This window comes from Eurosta solidaginis, chromosome 4 (assembly GCF_040869045.1).
Source record: "Eurosta solidaginis isolate ZX-2024a chromosome 4, ASM4086904v1, whole genome shotgun sequence".
Taxonomy (NCBI): Eukaryota; Metazoa; Arthropoda; class Insecta; order Diptera; family Tephritidae; genus Eurosta; species Eurosta solidaginis.
The window spans coordinates 54,608,422-54,628,663 of record NC_090322.1 but is presented as its reverse complement, the minus strand read 5'-3'; the positions used below and the strand labels follow the sequence as shown (position 1 = coordinate 54,628,663).

At 42.2% G+C, this 20,242-nt stretch overlaps 1 protein-coding gene across 2 annotated transcripts in view; it reads left to right on the top strand.

The window, feature by feature from the left end:
• Window positions 1–2,319: 2,319 nt before the first annotated feature.
• The window catches only part of LOC137249774 (leucine-rich repeat and coiled-coil domain-containing protein PF3D7_0703800-like), a 110,087-nt gene continuing 92,164 nt past the window's right edge, over window positions 2,320–20,242 (top strand). Inside the window, exons 1-4 of one of the 2 annotated variants that reach the window (XM_067781662.1) lie at window positions 2,320–2,423; window positions 2,481–2,874; window positions 2,950–2,991; window positions 3,042–3,155. In XM_067781662.1, the coding sequence (XP_067637763.1) occupies window positions 2,620–2,874; window positions 2,950–2,991; window positions 3,042–3,155 (411 nt within the window). In that variant the 5' untranslated portion in view covers window positions 2,320–2,423; window positions 2,481–2,619. Of the gene's footprint in view, window positions 2,424–2,480; window positions 2,875–2,949; window positions 2,992–3,041; window positions 3,156–20,242 lie in introns of those variants that run through there. The other variant, XM_067781661.1, reaches the window with a different exon arrangement.

The following is a 20,242-nucleotide window of genomic DNA, read 5'->3' as shown; positions in this document are numbered from 1 at the left end:
AGTATGGACAATCACATAAATAGGTACGACGGAATGGACTGGTCACAAATGTTACTGCTGCCCTGTACAAATGCTACTTAGCGATTTACGTGTTCCATCGACACAGCTGTTAGTCATTTTCCTAGTCAATTTACGGGCACATTTTTGCTGGGTTGATTGTTTATCCAAAGAGGATAAATACAATAAGAGCCGTCACTCGTTATTTTGTGGCGAGTATCTCGCTGGAAATTGAAAAAATTGATGCCAAATGTTTTCTGAGGGACATTTTTAATTGTCTCGCATTTATCCATGCCGTGAAGGCCCCTTGTGCAACTGTGATTTTTGGAAAGAGAATTAAATAAATTAATTAAATACGGTCGAAAAATAAACACAAATACCCCACGAAAATGTATAGAAGACATTTATAAACATCTCGCCCAAAAAAAAAGTAGCGACTACCTCTCAGTATACATCATCGAGTAAATGCCAAAAAAATAACGAGTGACGCCTCTTATTGTATTTATCCTCTTTGGTTTATCAGCTGTATTATTGCAAAACAAAATTTTTTTGATTGTTATACAAATTAAAAAATGCCAAAATTAAGTGAAAAATCAAAACTAAAACGCCTTTACTTGCTGATGTTGGAGATGTCTGATGAAAATGCCTATTGTAATATCTGCAAGGTTGCATTCCTTTAGTTTACCGCGTTTACACAATAGGGGGACTCATGATAGCATATAAACTTATAAGGTGTAAAAATATAACCATTTACACACGCGGTTATATGAACGCACCTAGTAATACTCTTGATAAAATTGATTGCTTTTCCGCTGTATTATTTCCAAAAAAATTTTTTTGATTGTTATACAAATTAAAAAATACCAAGATTAAGTGAAAAATCAAAACTAAAACGCCTTTACTTGCTGATGTTGGAGATTTTTGATGAAAATGCCCTCTGTAATGTCTGCAAGGTTGCATTCCTGTGAGTTTACCGCGTTTACACAATAGGGGGACTCATGATAGCATATAAACTTATAAGGTGTAAAATTATATCCATTTACACACGCGGTTATATGAACGCACCTAGTAATACTCTTCATAAACTTGATTGTTTTTCAGCTGTATTATTGCCAAAAAAAATTTTTTGATTGTTATACAAATTAAAAAATACCAAGATTAAGTGAAAAATCAAAACTAAAACGCCTTTACTTGCTGATGTTGGAGATTTCTGATGAAAATGCCGGCTGTAATGTCTGCAAGGTTGCATTCCTTTGAGTTTACCGCGTTTACACAATGAAATGTGCGCGTAAATTTATACAAATTAGGGGAACTCATTTAACCGTATAAATGCCTTATAAAGTGTGTAAACGTATAAATTTACCTAGTGCGTAAACGAACTGTCAAATTTTGTATGAAAAATCATTTACACAATTTGTATAAATTTACGCGCACATTTCATTGTGTAAACGCGGTAAACTCAAAGGAATGCAACCTTGCAGACATTACAGCAGGCATTTTCATCAGAAATCTTCAACATCAGCAAGTAAAGGCGTTTTAGTTTTGTTTTTTCACTTAATTTTGGCATTTTTTAATTTGTATAACAATCAAAAAAATTTTGTTTTGCAATAATACAGCTGATAAACAATCAAGTTTATCAAGAGTATTACTAGGTGCGTTCATATAACAGCGTGTGTAAATGGATATAATTTTACACCTTATAAGTTTATATGCTTTCATGAGTCCCCCAATTGTGTAAATGATTTTTCATACAAAATTTGACAGTTCGTTTACGTACTAGATAAATTTATACGCATAGTAGGGGTACTCATGTAACCGTATAAATGCCTTATAAAGTGTGTAAACGTATAAATTTATCTAGTGCGTAAACGAGCTGTCAAATTTTGTATGAAAAATCATTTACACAATTTGTATAAATTTACGCGCACATTTCATTGCGTAAACGCGATAAACTTAAAGGAATGCAACCCTGCAGACATTACAGCAGGTATTTTCATCAGAAATCTCCAACATCAGCAAGTAAAGGTGTTTTAGTTTTGATTTTTCACTTAATATTGGCATTTTTTAATTTGTATAACAATCAAAAAAATTTTGTTTGGCAATAATACAGCTGATAAACAATCAAGTTTATCAAGAGTATTACTAGGTGCGTTCATATAACAGCGTGTGTAAATGGATATAATTTTACACCTTATAAGTTTATATGCTTTCATGAGTCCCCCTAGTGTACAAGTACAAGTGTGTTGACTTATCTGTCAAACATTCTGACAGACACTCGCTGGATTCGGAATGACAGCGAATTCAAAATGGATACCATTACCGAATGCGCCGTTTGATTGAAAAATTGAAAAAGTCGAGACGATTGGTAGTCAAAAATGTTGTCGTTGAGACCAAAAATGCGACTCTAGACCTGAGATTTCCATCAGGTGAGCGAGGCTGTTTGTAGTTTTGACGTTTATCGCTTAGTGAACACACTTTTATAGGTACACTATGTTTATACGTTTACACACTTTATAAGGCATTTATACGGTTACATGATTCCCCCTATTGTGGTCAATTCGTGTTGTACTACAATTCACAAACGAAAAAACTTTCTGTGCTGCATTTTATTCAGCGAAAACAATGTCTCAAATTATTAAAACTCCCGCAATAAAAAGAAAGTGTGGCGATATCACAGCCGGATTATTTGAGGATAACAATGAATTTTACCTGAACTGCGATTTTTGTGAATGCACATACCTTCAACTAAACACATTCATCCAACACATATATGATGACCACCTGGCCCAACTTGGCCTTTTCAAGCAAGAGACTACAACTACACCACTATACTCACATGACCCCTTTGATTGCTATGATTTAAAAAGTGCTACTGAGGTACTGAGGTTTGCTTATGATAACATTTTTAAATTAAAAATATCTAGATGTTTACATCATTACAATAACTTGCAGGAAAATCTAATAAATGATCAAGAAATGGAGGCAGTGTTAAAGGTAAAATTATCATGATTTGAATATGCAAGAATAATGCTTGGTATTTGCAGGAATCAAGCGATACACATTTTGTATCAAACGATTTCGAAACAGTTCTATTGCACCCGACCGTAGTGGAAATAAAAGAAGAATATCAAGAGGGCGTAAAGAATCTTGTAGATGTGGTAAGTGCTATTAATTCCTATCCGTTCCAAAGTCCACTAAGGGGAGTTCAAGGAAACTGGCTGTTTCAACAGGGGTGGACCAGGGGGATAGGTGTTAGAGGCGTAGGTTCCACATTACAATTTAAAAGATGGTTGGTGTCATGTGGGGACACATGCAGGACATACATTACGTATGTCGGGGTTGGTCATGGACAAGTAAGAGTTTAACCTGTTACATTATCCAGAGCGAAGTTGGGGCAGGTGACCCGTGTCTCCCTTGGTAGTGTGTGTTGTTGTTGTTTAATTTAATTTATTTATTATTACGGCTGTTTAGGCGAAAAACTTACACGACTAAGTACAATTCATTATTGCAATCACTTGTTACTATTGAATATGCTGTTGGAATGCCATGTGATTCCGATCAGCATAATTGTGTGACAAATGGACGAGTCTGAAATCCACTTATTTATATAAATAAATACAACAACAACAACTTATTTAAGGGAGGTTGGAAAGGACGCGTTTCCAATCCTCCAGTGCTTCCAGCCTAAGGCAACAAAATTGGGACTTATATTTTTCAATTATACTAGCGTACCCTCGCCCGCTTCGCTAGGCGATAAATTTAATGATTTGCTGAAAGAGAATAAAACTAATACCAAATAAAGCAAATTCTTTGATACAATTTCATTCGAACTTTATAGTAACACTTTTTGGTAGACAACGTTACTGGTTTTTCCATCTTTCGCGTAAAGGAATAATGACGTGGTTTGCCTACTCATGAGCAAGCTACATACAATTTTCCATGAGAAAAAATTGGGTATTCTAAATTAATACCGCACATTTGTAGAGACTGTCCTTGCGCCTTATTAATTGTTATAGCGAAGGCAAGGCGAATAGGGAACTGCAAACGTTTGAAATCGAATGGTAAATCCGTCGGAATCAGTGGAATTATGGGTATAAAAACGTCTTCTCCTTTGTACTTCCCTTTCAAAATTGTTGCTTCGATAACGTTACCCATTAGCTTCTTCACAGCGAGTTGTTGTTGTTGTAGCAATGCTCGCCCCACCTAATAGCCGCGACCGATCAAAAATTGTCATCAATATCGTCTAACGGGAGTCCAAGGAAACTTGCCGTTTCAACAGGTGTGGACCATAAGGAAAGGGGTGTTAGAGGCGTTGGTTCCACATTACAATTGAAGAGATGGTTGGTGTCATGTGGGGACACATTGCAAGCGGGGCATACATTTTGTATGCCGGGGTTGATTCTGGATAGGTAAGAGTTTAACCTGTTACAGTATCCAGAACGAAGTTGAGCAAGAGTGACACGCGTTTCCCTGGGGAGTATGCGTTCCTCTTCCACGAGTTTTGGATAATTTTCTTAAAGTACTGGATTCACCGGGCAATTCCCGGCATAAAGGTCCGACGCCTGTTTATGGAGTTCACCAAGGACCTGCTTGTGTTTTTTCTCTTCATACGGCTGGGTTCTCAGGTGCCGTATTTTCTCAAAATGCTTACGGAGATGACTCCTTAAGCCCCTAGGCGGTGCTGGTTCATCAATCAGATGTCTGTTGGGATGCCCAGGTCTCTGGGTATTCAACAGGAACTGTTTGGTCAGTATCTCATTTCTCTCCCTGATAGGGAGTATTCTCGCCTCATTATGCAGATGGTGTTCTGGGGACATAAGAAGACAGCCCGTGGCGATTCTGAGAGCAGTATTTTGGCAGGCCTGTAGTTTCTTCCAGTGGGTGATTTTTAGACTTGGCGACCATATGGGTGACGCGTAGCACGTAATCGGCTGGCTAATTGCTTTGTATATAGTCATGAGCGTTTCTTTATCTTTTCCTCAGGTACTGCCAGCGAGGGATTTGAGGATTTTGTTACGGCTCTGAATTCTCGGAACGATTGCGGCTGCGTGCTCACCAAAATGTAGATCCTGATCAAACTTCACACACAAGATTTTGGGGTGTAGGACAGTCGGTAGCGTAGTGCCATCGACGTGGATGTTCAAAATGGTCGTCATTTGGGACGTCCATGTTGTAAATAAGGTCGCGGAGGATTTAGTCGGTGATAATGCCAGGTTTCGCGAGGCGAAAAAACTGGAGTGATCAGGGAGGTAGCCGTTTATTTTATTGCATATCGCATCGATCTTTGGGCCTGGGCCTGTGGCCATTATTGTACAGTCATCGGCGTAGGAAACGATTGTGACTCCTTCCGGTGGTTAAGGTAGCTTAGAAATGTAGAAATTAAACAAAAGTGGGGATAGGACACCACCCTGTGACACCCCTTGTTAAATTCTCCTTGGTTTTGATGTTTCGTTTCTAAATTGCACCGATGCCAGCCGACCACCCAGATAATTTCCGGTCCACCTTTTAAGACATGGGGGGAGGGTAGACCCTTCCAGGTATTGCAGTAACGAGCCATGGTTGACCGTATCAAAAGCTTTTGATAGGTCTAGCGCTACGAGTACTGTTCTATGGTGGGGGTATTGAATTAAACCGCAATTTATCTGGCTGCAAATGGCATTTAGCGCGGCGGTAGTGCTATGGAGTTTTTTGAAGCCATGCTGATGAGGGGCTAGCTGCAAATTTGCTTGGATATAAGGGAGCAAAATGGCTTCAAGCGTCTTTGCCACTGGCGATATGAGAGATATCGGACGATACGACTCACCTATGTTAGCTGGTTTCCCAGGCTTTAGTAGCGGGACCACCTTGGCCATTTTCCATTTCTCGGTTATGACAAAGGTGGAAAGAGACAGGTTGAAGACATGCGCTAAATATTTGAAACCCTCTTTCCCTAGGCTTTTAAGCATCGGCATGGCTATGCCGTCTGGGCCCACTGCTTTGGATGGTTTAGCACGACCAATGGCGTCCTCAACCTCTTTAGCGGTGATGGTGATTGGTGACGCGCTGAATTTGTGTTTATGTGCGTGTCTATTGGCTCTCCGTCTATCATTGTCGACCGTAGGATGCATTATATATTGTCGGCAGAAAGCGCTCGCGCATTTTTTCGTGTCCGACAGCACTTTGTCGCCAAAGGCGATGGAAACTTTGTCTTTGTGCTTAGTCGGATTCGATAGGGACTTTAGGTGGACCAAAGTTTACCCACACCGGTAGAGAGGTTACAACCTCTTAGGTGCTCCTCCCATTTCGACCGCTTGTGTTCATCCACAAGCTATCTGATGCGTTGGTTTATATCCCTTATTTGGGGCTCGCCTGGATTAAGGTGTCTTATAAGGTCACGTTCTCTCGCTAAGTTTGCGGCCTCCGCCGGGAAGTGGGGCCGGATTTCGGGAATCCTCCCGGCGGGAATGAAATGTGCCGAGGCGGATTCAATGACCTTACGGAAGGCACGCTCCCCTTGGCGGGCATCAGTCGGGATAGGGAGGCAGCAAAGCGGTTGTCTGTAAAGGATTTATATTCTTCCCACTTTCCTTTTTTGAAGGTTATGAAAGTGCGTTTTTCAGAGACGATGAAGTCGGCGGTGCGCTCGAGCGAGATAAGTATGGGCAGGTTGTTGTTGTTGTAGCAATGCTTGCCCCACCTAATAGCCGCGACCGATCACAAATTGTCATCAATATCCTCTAACAGAGTCCAAGGAAACTTGCCGTTTCAACAGGGGTGGACCATAAGGAAAGGGGTGTTAGAGGCGTTGGTTCCACATTACAATTAAAGAGATGGTTGGTGTCATGTGGGGACACATTGCAAGCAGGGCATACATTTTGTATGCCGGGGTTGATTCTGGATAGGTAAGAGTTTAACCTGTTACAGTATCCAGAACGAAGTTGAGCAAGAGTGACACGCGTTTCCCTGGGGAGTATGCGTTCCTCTTCTGCGAGTTCTGGATAGTTTTCTTCAAGTACTGGATTCACCGGGCAATTCCCGACATAAAGGTCCGACGCCTGTCTATGGAGTTCACCAAGGACCTGCTTGTGTTTTTCCGCTTCATACGGCTGGGTTCTCAGGTGCCGTATTTCCTCAAAATGCTTACGAAGATGACTCCTTAGGCCCCTAGGCGGTGCTGGTTCGTCAATCAGATGTCTGTTGGGATGCCCAGGTTTCTGGGTATTCAACAGAAACTGTTTGGTCAGCATCTCATTTCTCTCCCTGATGGGGAGTATTCTCGCCTCATTATGCAGATGGTGTTCTGGGGACATAAGAAGACAGCCCGTGGCGATTCTGAGAGCAGTATTTTGGCAGGCCTGTAGTTTCTTCCAGTGGGTGGTTTTTAGGCTTGGCGACCATATGGGTGACGCGTAGCACGTAATCGGCTGGCTAATTGCTTTGTATGTGGTCAAGAGCGTTTCTTTATCTTTTCCCCAGGTACTGCCAGCAAGGGATTTGAGGATTTTATTACGGCTCTGAATTCTTGGAACAATTGCGGTTGCGTGCGCACCAAAAAGTAGATCCTGATCAAACGTCACACCCAAGATTTTGGGGTGTAGGACAGTCGGTAGCGTAGTGCCATCGACGTGGATGTTCAATATGGTCGACATTTGGGGCGTCCATGTTGTATATAAGGTCGCGGAAGATTTAGTCGGTGACAATGCCAGGTTTCGCGAGGCGAAAAAACTGGAGAGATCAGGGAGATAGCCGTTTATTTTATTGCATAGCTCATCGATCTTTGGGCCTGGGTCTGTGGCCATTATTGTACAGTCATCGGCTTAGGAAACGATTGTGACTCCTTCCGGTGGTGAAGGTAGCTTAGATATGTAGAAATTAAACAAAAGCGGGGATAGGACACCACCCTGTGGCACCCCTTGTTTAATTCTCCTTTGTTTTGATGTTTCGTTTCTGAATTGCACCGATGCCTGCCGACCACCCAGATAATTTGCGGTCCACCTTTTAAGACATGGGGGAAGGGTGGACCCTTCCAGGTCTTGCAGTAACGAGCCATGGTTGACCGTATCAAAAGCTTTTGATAGGTCTAACGCTACGAGTACTGTTCTATGGTGGGGATATTGATTCAAACCGCAATTTATCTGGGTGCTAATGACATTTAGCGCGGAGGTAGTGCTATGGAGTTTTCTGAAGCCATGCTGATGAGGGGCTAGCTGCAAATGTGCTTGGAAATAAGGGAGCAAAATGGCTTCAAGCGTCTTTGCCACTGGCGATAGGAGAGATATCGGACGATATGACTCACCTACGTTAGCTGGTTTCCCAGGCTTTAGTAGCGGGACCACCTTGGCCATTTTCCATTTCTCGGGTATGACAAAGGTGGAAAGAGACAGGTTGAAGACATGCGCTAAATATTTGAAACCCTCTTTCCCTAGGTTTTTAAGCATCGGCATGGCTATGCCGTCTGGGCCCACTGCTTTGGATGGTTTAGCGCGACCAATGGCGTCCTCAACCTCTCTAGCGGTGATGGTAATTGGTGACGCGCTGAGTTTGTGCTTATGTGCGTGTCTATTGGCTCTCCGTCTATCTTTGTCGACCGTAGGATGCATTATATATTGTCGGCAGAAAGCGCTCGCGCATTTTTCGCATCCGACAGCACCTTATCGCCAAAGGCGATGGAAACTTTGTCTTTGTGCTTAGTCGGATTCGATAGGGACTTTACGGTGGACCAAAGATTACCTACACCGGTAGAGAGGTTACAACCTCTTAGGTGCTCTTCCCATTTCGCCCGCTTGTGTTCGTCCACAAGCAATCTGATGCGTTGGTTTATATCCCTTATTTGGGGGTCGCCTGGATCAAGCTGTCTTATAAGGTCGCGTTCCCTCGCTAAGCTCGCGGCCTCCGCCGGGAAGTGGGGCCGGATTTCGGGAATTCTCCCGGCGGGAATGAAAGGTGCCGAGGCGGATTCAATGACCTTACGGAAGGCACGCTCCCCTTGGCGGGCATCAGTCGGGATAGGGAGGGCAGCAAAACTGCTGTCTGTTGCAGATTTATATTCTTCCCACTTTCCTTTTTTGAAGTTTATGAAAGTGCGTTTTTCGGTGACGATGAAGTCGGCGGTACGCTCGAACGAAATAAGTATGGGCAGGTGGTCGGATGCCAATGTTACCATCGGCTGCCAATTGACGCAGTTTACGAGTTCTGCGCTCACGATTGAGATATCTGGCGAGCTATGACAGCTTCCTACCATACGTGTGGGGGCGTCTCCGTTTATTGTGCAGAACGTCGTTTCGTCTATTTGATCCGCCAACATCTCACCCCTACTGTCCGCCCGCAAGTTTGAATGCCATAGGTCGTGATGGGCATTGAAAACGCCTAAGATAATGCGATTGTTGCCAGTGAGTAAGGCCTCGATATTAGGGCGGTATCCACTGGGGCAACAGGTGACAGGAGGGATATAGATGTTGATGATTTCTAGATTTGCATCGCCTGACCGGACAGATAGGCCTTGACGTTCTAAGACATTGTCACTGCGGTCGATGCCAGGATCAAATATATGATATTGCACAGAGTGGTGTATAATAAACGCGAGGCCGCCTCCATTTCCGCTCTCGCGGTCTTTCTTGTGGACATTATAACCAGAGCAGGTCTGCAATGCAGATCTTGCTGTGAGTTTAGTCTCTTGAATCGCAGCAATGCGGATGTTGTGCCGCTTCATGAAATCGACTATCTCCGTAATCTTCCCAGTTAGTCCATTACAGTTGAACTGCAGAATTCTGAAGTGCATGAGGGGTGACGCCGCCACTCTAGGGGTAAGTGAGGGGTGACTAAGCCTAGGTTGTGGAAGGCCAGGACGCAATTGCTGTTGTGGCCTTGGGACTGGGCGCCCTTGGGCAAGCATTGGGGTACCCGGATGATTTGGGTTTGCGACCTGGCAACATGGCGCGATTAAACCCGTCGAGGGGTTGCCGTCGCGGAGACCAGAACATCTAGGAAAGTGGCACCACCCAAGGCACGAGCTGCATTGAGCGGATGTCGCAAACCTATATATTCTGTGCTGGCAGACGGTGCAAACGGAGGTAGGGATTAAGAGTCTGTTTCCCTGACCTGCATGATTGCTGCCAGAAAAGAGGGGGGGGGAGAAGAAGACGGGGGCAGGGGCTGATGCTCAGCATTGCTACCAGCTCTACTACGAAGGTAGTAGTTATGAGTGGTATCAGCTGTTTGAGTTGTTGGCACCGTGGGCGCGAGCAGCAGCGGGTACTTGTTGTGGCTTGCTGAGCAGCGAAGCTGCTGGAAGGTAGTGGGGATACGCTTAGGCGTAGACTACGGGACGCCCTTGGGCGTGAGCAGCAAGGAGCCACAAAAGATTTATAAAAGTTACGTGGGCGTCGGGTTTTGGGATCAAGCCCAGAACAACCTGTCCGATGCAACCATCCCTTGCACGAGACACACTGAACAGAGTATGACCGTCCTAAAAAGATTCTTTTCTGGCAAATGCAGCAAAACCATTTCTCAGGACCGGGGTCAGGAGACGGACCCGGATTGGGTTCGATACCTTCCCGGAGTAAGAGAATATGTAGCAGTCCTGCTGCAAGGAGCTGCTGGGAGGATGACAATTTGTGGGAGGGTCGAAACAAATTAAATGGGGTCACACTGAAATGACAGTCCTTGGTCGGGAAAAATCCCGAGTCGCTCCGGTACATAAAACCGACTGCCTTGGGCAGGTGGTCGGATGCCAATGTTACCATCGGCTTCCAGTTGACGCAGTTTACGAGTTCTGCGCTCACGATTTAGATATCTGGCGAGCTGTGACAGCTTCCTACCATACGTGTGGGGGCGTCTCCGTTTATTGTGCAGAACTTCGTTTCTTCTATTTGATCCGCCAACATCTCACCCCTACTGTCCGCGGATGTTGTGCCGCTTCATGAAATCGACTATCTCCGTAATCTTCCCAGTTAATCCATTACAGTTTAACTGCAGAAGTCTGAAGTGCATAGGGGGAGATGTCGCCACTCTGGGAGTAAGTGACGGGTGACTACGCCTGGGTTGTGGAAGGCCAGGACGCAATTGCTGTTGTGGCCCTGGGACTGGGCGTCCTTGGGCAAGCATTGGGGTACCCGGATGATTTGGGTTTGCGACCTGGCAACATGGCGCGAAGAAACCCGTCGGGGGGTTGCCGTCGCGGAGACCAGAACATCTAGGAAAGGGGCACCACCCAAGGCAGGAGCTGCATTGGGCGGATGTCGCAAACCTATATATTCTGTGCTGGCAGACGGAGCAAACGGAGGTAGGGACTAAGAGTCTGTTTCCCCGACCTGCACGATTGCTGTAGGAAAAGAGGGGGGGGGGGGGAGAAGACGGGGGCAGGGGCTGATGCTCAGCATTGCTACCAACTCTACTACGAAGGTAGTAGTTATGAGTGGTATCAGCTGTTTGAGTTGTTGGCGCCGTGGGGCGCGTGCAGCAGCGGGTACTTGTTGTGGCTTGCTGAGCAGCGGGGCTGCTGGAAGTTAGGGGGGGGGGGGGCGCTTAGGGGTAGACTACGGGACGCCCTTGGGCGTGAACAGCAAGGAGCCATAAAAGATTTATAAAAGTTACGTGGACGTCGGGTTTTGGGATCAAGCCCAGAACAACCTGTCCGATGCAACCATCCTTTACACGAGACACACTGACAAGAGTATGACCGTCCTAAAAAGATTATTTTCCGGCAGATGCAGCAAAACCATTTCTCAGGACCGGGGTCAGGAGACGGACCCGGATTGGATTCGATGCCTTCCCGGAGTAAGAGAATATGGAGCAGTCCTGCTGCAAGGAGCTGCTGGGAGGATGACAATTTGTGGGAGGGACGAAACAAATTAAATGGGGTCACACTGAAATGACAGTCCTTGGTCGGGAAAAATCCCGAGTCGCTCCGGTACGTAAAACCGACTGCCTTGGGAAGCGTCACAGCGAGTCTGGTACCGTTGCAAAGTCGTGACACATTAATTTTGCGCAGCATAATAATCGGTGCTCCAATTTTTAATCGTAAATTATTAGGTTGTAGGCCTGGCAAATCGAGTGAGTTTAAGAATTCAGTTGGATAATTTACGACATCATCTTGATCAGTAATAGAGTCCTTTGACTTATATGCAACTATGTCACCAGGTATTTGCTCCAGAATAGCTGCATTTATATCATAGACGTCCTTATTTTTCCCAGCTAAAATTGCTCTTTTGCTGAGCTAATCATAGTTTTTGTAATGTTGAACTATGTTTGGAAATACACTCTGTATCAATGCCTCTTTAGACAGCGCAAAAGTGCAGAAATTGTTAGGCAATCTAATAATTCCTGTTGGAGCGACAGACATTTGGCCATTTCCGATTTTCAGTAATTTCTGTGAAAATTCAGCTGCTGGCGGATCGTTTTGTAGTTGAACACGTACGTTTGTAGTAAGGTTAAGTGTGTTAACATGTCTCCATAAATACGATGATTTTAGACATGCATTGATTTCATCTGCAGCCGTGGATTTTGGGATCACAGGTAATGTTTGCCTAAAATCTCCAGCCAATAAAATCATGGCACCTCCAAAGACTGTTTGGGTTCCTCGTAGATCTTTCAAAGTTCTATCAAGTTCTTCCAATGATTTCTTGTGTGTCATAGTACACTCGTGCCATACGATGAGCTTACATACTTTAAGAACTTTTTCCATTCCAGATGTTTTCGAAATATTATATGTTGTTGTTTCATTTGCCTGCATATTCAAAGGAAACTTTAATGCAGAATGTCCTGTGCGACCGCCTTCCAGTAATGTCGCCGCAATTCCGGAGGAAGCGAGTGCCAATGCAACGTTATTATTTGATCGAATTGTTGCTAATATCAATGAATTCACAAAAAGTGTTTGCCTGTTCCACCAGGAGCATCCAAGAAAAACAATACACTAGTTCCATGGCTAACATTATTCATGATTTTATCATAAACATGTTGTTGTTGGTCATTCAATTTCGTTAAATTTGATGTTACAAATGTGTTTAGTTCATTACAATCATAATGGTAAACACGCTCCAGTTTTCGATTGAACATATCATGCATTGGACGATTTGCTGCTGGTATGCCCAATTGTATTAATGATTTGTTTGACATCGACAAACAAATGTCGTCAATCCTTATCAATGGTTCATTGTCAATTTCCAATGTGAATTCCAACTCATAATTTGCAGTATTTTGACGCATTTGGTTTAAAATATCATCTGGCATATAATCTTTGAAATTATTCCATAATTCCAATGGATTAGATGGGGAGCACATTGCAATTATTATCGAAAATAATGTTTGTATTTGATGTGGACTGGCTATTACACCTGAAACGGCAAGCGTATCGTTCCAATGCTTATCATCCTCCAACAAATTTGTAGTTGTATTTTTATTTTATTAAATCTTTTCCTAACACAACAATTTGATAAAATTATTTTATAGTGCTAGTCAGAACAGTGACAGAACAAAGGCGAAAATTTAAAAAATGTTTCAATAACTTAGAATAAACAATAGATAATTTGTAAAATAAGACTTAATGGTTACAATAAATTTTAAAGAGCTTAGCCTAGGGACACAGAACAGAAATAAGAATAAAGGGGACATTGCAAGGGTAGGTAGTACAGTAATAATATTAGGTTCTATCCTTTGAGGAAATAGAAGGTGGCAAGAAAAACGGATAGAAGATCAGTAAAGAGAGTTAGTTGAAGAAGGAGAGGTGAGGCAATTAAAGAACAAATTTTAATTCTTTTTTGAAATGCAGTGCATTACTTATTTGTCTTATTCTGGTTGGAAGGGAGTTCCAAAGACGGATCGAAGTAACGAAGAATTGACGTTCAGAAATTAGCATACAGATTTTAACATGTGCAAGAACCATTGTCCTCATAGAATGAAGAAATTGAAGCCTTCGATATGGGTAATAAGGCTCCTTCGTGTAGATTATCTTATGCAAGGTAATAAGAGTTCTAAACTTTAAAAGATTGTCAAAAGAGTGGTCTGGCAACTTTGCAGAATAACAGGAAACGTGATCAAGTCTATTCAGCCCGTAAACGTATCTAGCAATGTTATTGTAGGCAACATTAAGCTTCTTTTTACTCACAGCGTCACAGTTAGAAAAAATCTCACAGCCGTAGAGGAGCGTAGGTATTAAGTACGCTTTGGATAAAAGTAGTCGAATATGTAGCGGAGTGAAATACTGTGTCAACCACAGTGTACGGAGAATACCGTACACTTTTCCTACGTTTCTAAAGATATGGTCTCTCCAGGACAATGTTTTGTTAAAAACTATGCCAAGATTTCTTGCCGTGTCAACATATTCTATAACAGAATTTTCAAACATAATATTGTTTAAGCCATTTGTAGCTAGCGGCTTTCTACGGATAACAATGCACTTCGACTTTCTAGGATTTAGACATAAACCATTCATGGAAGCCCATACACCTATTTGACTAAGGTCTTGATTCAAGTTACTTATACATAAACTCATACAATCGACAGGACAGCACATATACAATTGAACATCGTCAGCATAGATGTGGACGTCACAATACTTAAGAACACGAGGCAGGTCATTAATGTACAATACAAACAACAAAGGACCAAGGATTGACCCTTGGGGTACACCACGCGAAACTTCTAACAAGTTTGACTTTATATTATCTACACATACTGCCTGCGTTCTGCCGTCTAGATAAGATCTGATTAGGTTGGTTGCATGACTGGAAAAATTAAACATGTTTTCCAGCTTTTTTACATAGTAGGGTATGGTCAACAGAGTCAAAAGCTTTAGAGTGGTCAAGAAGGGTTAGGAAAGCCGTAAAGTTATCATCTATGCGCTCCCGTATATCTTCTACCACAGAAATAAGTGCCGTAGTACAGCTCCTTTTTGGTCTGAAACCGGACTGATGGTCCATTAAAAGTTTATTTACATGCAAATATGTGGCGATCTGCCCATGTAGGATGCGCTCAACGACCTCCGAAAGAAAAGGCAGTATGACTATCGGCCTGTACTCTTTGTTTTGTTTGGGAATGGGGATAACTTTAACAGCTTTCCAACATTTTGGAAAGACAGGTGGTTAGGATAGAGTTTATTAAATAGGTTATATGGGGCAGGATTACGGGTAGAATAATTTTCACAAATTTTGCACATATTCCGTCTAAGCCTATAGCGGTGGACTTCACAGAAAGTATGGCTTTCACAACATCACAGTCATCGACACGAACAAACTCGAGGGGACTAGCATCAACATTTACACGATCACCGTAGTTGTCAATACATACATTAGCAGCCGAGGGAGGTAACTTTAAAAAACTATCATTGATATCGTTAACATCTACATCAGGGGGGACAGAGAGATCGGCCTTGGATTTGCCAATTCCAATTTTCTTGATCCTATTCCAAGTTTCTTTTGAATTTAAAGCGGTGCTGAACTTATTTTCGTAGAAATGTACTTTAGCCGATCTTATGGCTTTATTGGCAGTGACTCGTGCAGCTTTGAAGCGCATGTGCATTTCCACAGTTCTGTATCTTTTCCACCGGGAATAAGCTAGATTACGCAAGTGAATTAGATGCATAATACTGGCGTCAAACCATGGATTGCTATTGTGTTTCGTCACCTTAAGTTTCGTAGGAACGTGGTCGTCGAAGAGCTTATTTATACTGTCTTGAAGGAATTTAGTTTGCCCATCCACCGAGCCATCGTTCGAATCAATCTCCAGTCGACAGACTCCACTGCTTCAGCAAGTGCACTATAATTTATACTTTTAAAGTCACGATATGTAAACGAGCTCGGTGTAAACAACGTTTGAAATGGAATAGGAGGTCGTGTTTAGAAAAATTGGGAGCAGACAGCTGATCGTAAAGAAGTACTTTCTCTGAGTCGTTTACAAAGAAGAGGTCTAGCAGCGAGGAACTAGTGTTGGTAAAATGTGTTGGTATGGTAATGTTAGCCGAGAAGAGTCCCAGAGATTACATACTTAGCTTAAGACTTGAATCTGTGAGCAGGTTGCTATTGAAGTCACCAGCTAGGACTATATTTTCGTAACTTAAGAGTAGAGGTTGCAGAAAATCAGTAAAGTCAGCAAAATTTACTTGGCGATTAGGTCTGTATGCACGGCCGACAAGGAGCTTATCACCCTTTGATGAAAAAACATCAACGAACACAAATTCTACAGAATCACCGGTACAAGAACTACAACGTAATTTACAGGACAAACTACTTTTAACATATATAGCGACACCACCACCGTGACCACTTATGTCAGCTCTGAAAAGTCGATAGCCATTTAGTTTCACTATCTCACCGTTATGGCGTGAAGAAAACCAGGTCTCGGAGATGCAGATAATATCTATATCGGAGGCCTCGCAAAGATATCTTAACTCATCAACTTTTATATAGAGGCTTTGCGCGTTGATGTGTATGATATTTATACCTTTCGCACGCCTGCTAAGTATGCGCAGCAACGTTCGAGAGCAGTCTTTGAAACTTGGGGACTTATAATAATTTATCACCAGAGATATAAAAAGGTTTGGCAATAAGCTTTGCACTGCTTTTGGTTAAATGCAATTTGCTATGGCATATGAAGGTGAAAGAGGAAAAGAGACAGAAATGAAAGAAATTACTTATACGTAATATACTTATTACACTAAATACGTGGAAGCCCGTTCTGTGCATTAGTAGATCGATTAATGGATTCGTATCGAAAGGAGCTACCATCATCTGGGCTTGAATTTTCAAGGTCCTTGAGTGACTCCAAGCTAGGGATTTTTTCGGGGCTATCGTTGGCTTTACGCCTTATGTGAACTATGCCTCTGATTGTGAAGACAGCGGCTACTTTTTTCCTTCTTTTAAGGCGGATCGCTGCCTTGAATATTTCATAATTCCGTTTCGTCAGCGATTCATTTACGTAAAACGGAGCTTCGGAGTTTATACCCACATCTACTAGACGGAGCCCTCGTTTACTTTTATTTTCAGGGTCCGGACGCCTGAAGCTCGAAATTGGTTTTAGGAGGGTATTTCTATCGGATGGAGACTTGAACCTTATGCCGATGTCTGGATCAGTGACACTGTCGCGTAATTTCCGAGACCGAAAGATGCTGTTTATGGGGGGTGGTTGCAAGTTCAATGTGAAACACAAGTGGTGGAAAATGCTTTGGAGATTTTCCCCTTCCTCAGCAAGCAGCTACTTGGTTTTCTCTTTCGCTCTCTTGTGTGGTCAGCTTTACCTTTAGGGCAGATATTTCATCCTCCAGATGCCCAATGCGCACGAGTGCTGTCTCCAGACGAGAAACTTCTTCCTCGAGATGTCCTAAACGATCAAATACAGCGTCCAGACGAGATACTTTATCGTTCAGCTCATTTAAATCGTGCTTTAAGCCCACAAATTTGTCCTCTAACTTTAAGCTTTCAAATTTGTCTTCTATCTTTTTACAGACAAACTCAATAAGTCTTTTTTCAGAGTCTAGAATTTATTTCGTTATAAACTCGTTATTTTTAACGATGCGCTGATCAATGCTTCGGATGAGACTCGGGGAGAATTCACTGATGCGAGGAGCTTTGATAACTTCCATCTCATTATTCATTGCTTCACCGCGACGCTTAGTGGAGGTCAGAGCCATTTTCAATAAGGACCAAAAAAGAAACTATCCAAAAATACTACAATAGAAACAGTTTCTTACTGACTGGCAGCACGGAAAAAATGAATGACGTTTAGCAAAAACACAAAGCACGTTATGTGTGCGCGGGCAATGTAGTAGTTGTTGTGGCTTTTACCGGCAGCAAGAACAACAAACACAGGTCACTGCTGTGGTTCCAATTTATTGGCTTTTTGTTCACGAGCAAAAGTATATGTACGTTCACCTGATCGAGTGATACCCTGATGTGACACAGATTGTATGGCACTTGTTTTAAATGTTTATATGGGGTATGATAAGATGGAATCACGAAAAACTAAACATATTTGAAAAATTTAGCAGATCGCAAGTAAAAACACTCAGCATTATTCGGATGAACTGCATAAATGCGTCCTAATGCATCTGTTGAGAACACATTAGGATGACCTTGAACTGGGTTTCCTTGTTTTCGCCATTGAAATGTTTTCCTGGATTTATCCCATGTGAAATATTGTGGCCCTTCTGCATATAGCAATGTGACATAAATGAAAAAAGGTAGTAAAAGTTGTAGACGGTGCACTTGTTGCTCTAAGCGCTGCATTTTCAGGAGTAAAACAAACGCGTTGGCCATTTTCAAGGTGAACCGCTAAATGAACGACTGCTGGATGTCTTTCGTGTATTGGGAATGAAAAAATTCGCCATATCGCTTCGTTATTGCTTATATAACGCCCCATTTGATATTTTTTAATCTCGTCGTTGTCATTTTGGACTGCACCGAATACAGCCATATCGCTTGCTTTATTTACATATTTGCAAATGTATTTAATTGATTTAACGGAATTACAGTATTCCATGTTAATATGCGATTTGAATGTTTTGGACAACAATGGCCAATATGGAACAATCCAACGGTTGTCAACTTCAACATTTTGATTTCCCATCTTAATTATCGTTGATTTACCATTGTAATCAGTGGATCGACGACGATATGCCGGATATCCATCGTCACCTGTGACCGCATCCGAAATTAATGCCCGTGGGTATCGCTTCGAACATTTTCCATCAATCATGCACGGAGAGTTCACATGCAATGCACCGCAAGGTCCATGTATCACAGTTTTTGTGACGACTTCGAACAAATCTGGATCAATCGTTTGATCCGGTATTTCAGCTGATATCACACTATCAATTTGATCTGGTGTAATTTTATCAACCAACCAAATCAAAATGTGTACATGCGGTAATTCCCGCTTTTGCCATTCAACGGAATACATATAACAACGCACCTCTCCAAACACTCTATGTTTGACAATAAAGTCCATAAGTGATTTTAGTTTTAGTCTGAAAATACGTGCAGTTATGTCGTGTCGATCAATTGGGATATTGGCCAGGAAACAAATGGCCTTTGATTTCACTCCATTGCGGATTGCATGTAAAAGTAATAAACAGATCCGGCCATCCATAAGCGTGAACATACGCCATGGCATCCTGAGAATATTCATGCACGTGCCGCGGGCTACCAGTATATGATCATTCTACCGATGTCATTCACATTTCCATCGTTATTCACTGCATCCCGTAAGTGAATGTATTCCTCGGACCGTAGCTTAGTCTGGTTGAATTTGATGTAGTTTAAGCGCTCGGTCTCAATTTTTGCATACATATCCACGAAAAATTGGCGGAACAATCCATTTCAGAATGTGACATTCTTCATTTTCGCGAATCATTAATCGATATGAATAATAATTCAAAGCCCTAACTTTTTTATTCGTTTCTGCGCCTGAATTAAAAACAATCATCTTTGTGGGATTATTATTATCATATGTGCATATTTTTGATGTGTAAACATCATCACGGTATGGGGGAATTTTGAATGTAAGATGTAAGTGTAAGATGTAAGATATTAAATGTAAGGTATGGGTTGGTATGGGTATGTATATGGAGGATGGTGTGGATATGGGGGATATATGATGTAAGATGTAACATGTATGATGTAAAATATAAGAACAAAATTTTAGCGCTTTTCTAAATGCATCGTTAAGTTCACGTAAAGTTATCCAAGCACCTCGTAAGAACTGACTTACACTTCTCTGAATAATTGTGGAAAAAATAAGGTTTCTTCAGAAAACTTCTATAAAAATCTACCACCTATTTTTAAGTTTGCATGGTAGAAGTGGTAGAACTTATATTTCAGGAAAAAAGGTGGTAGATCTACCACTTTAGTGGTAGAAGTCCAGACACTGCTCACAGTTGAAAAAAGCAGTAGAAATTTTCAGCCAGCAGCGAAATACGTTTGTGTATGTGTGCTGAAGCATCTCTCATAAACAGTGTACAAACCTCGGTGTTTATGTTTACTCTCCTTGGAAAAAAATTTGCAACTTAGCAGCACGACAGAAATCGAAAAATTCGTATATTTATTCAAAAAATGTTGTACACATGAAATGGAACTCGAGACGCTCGTCGCCCAGAGAAAAATTACCAGTCATCAGGACAGCTTCCTTTTGATACCCACATTGAAGTACTCATTAACAGCTTCCATTTGATACCCATAATGTAAAAACACATCCTAAGGTTATTCTGATCCACGTTTTGGGCAATATCTCGAGACCCTAGTCACCCAGATGTATGAAAATTACCCTCTGCTAAAGAACT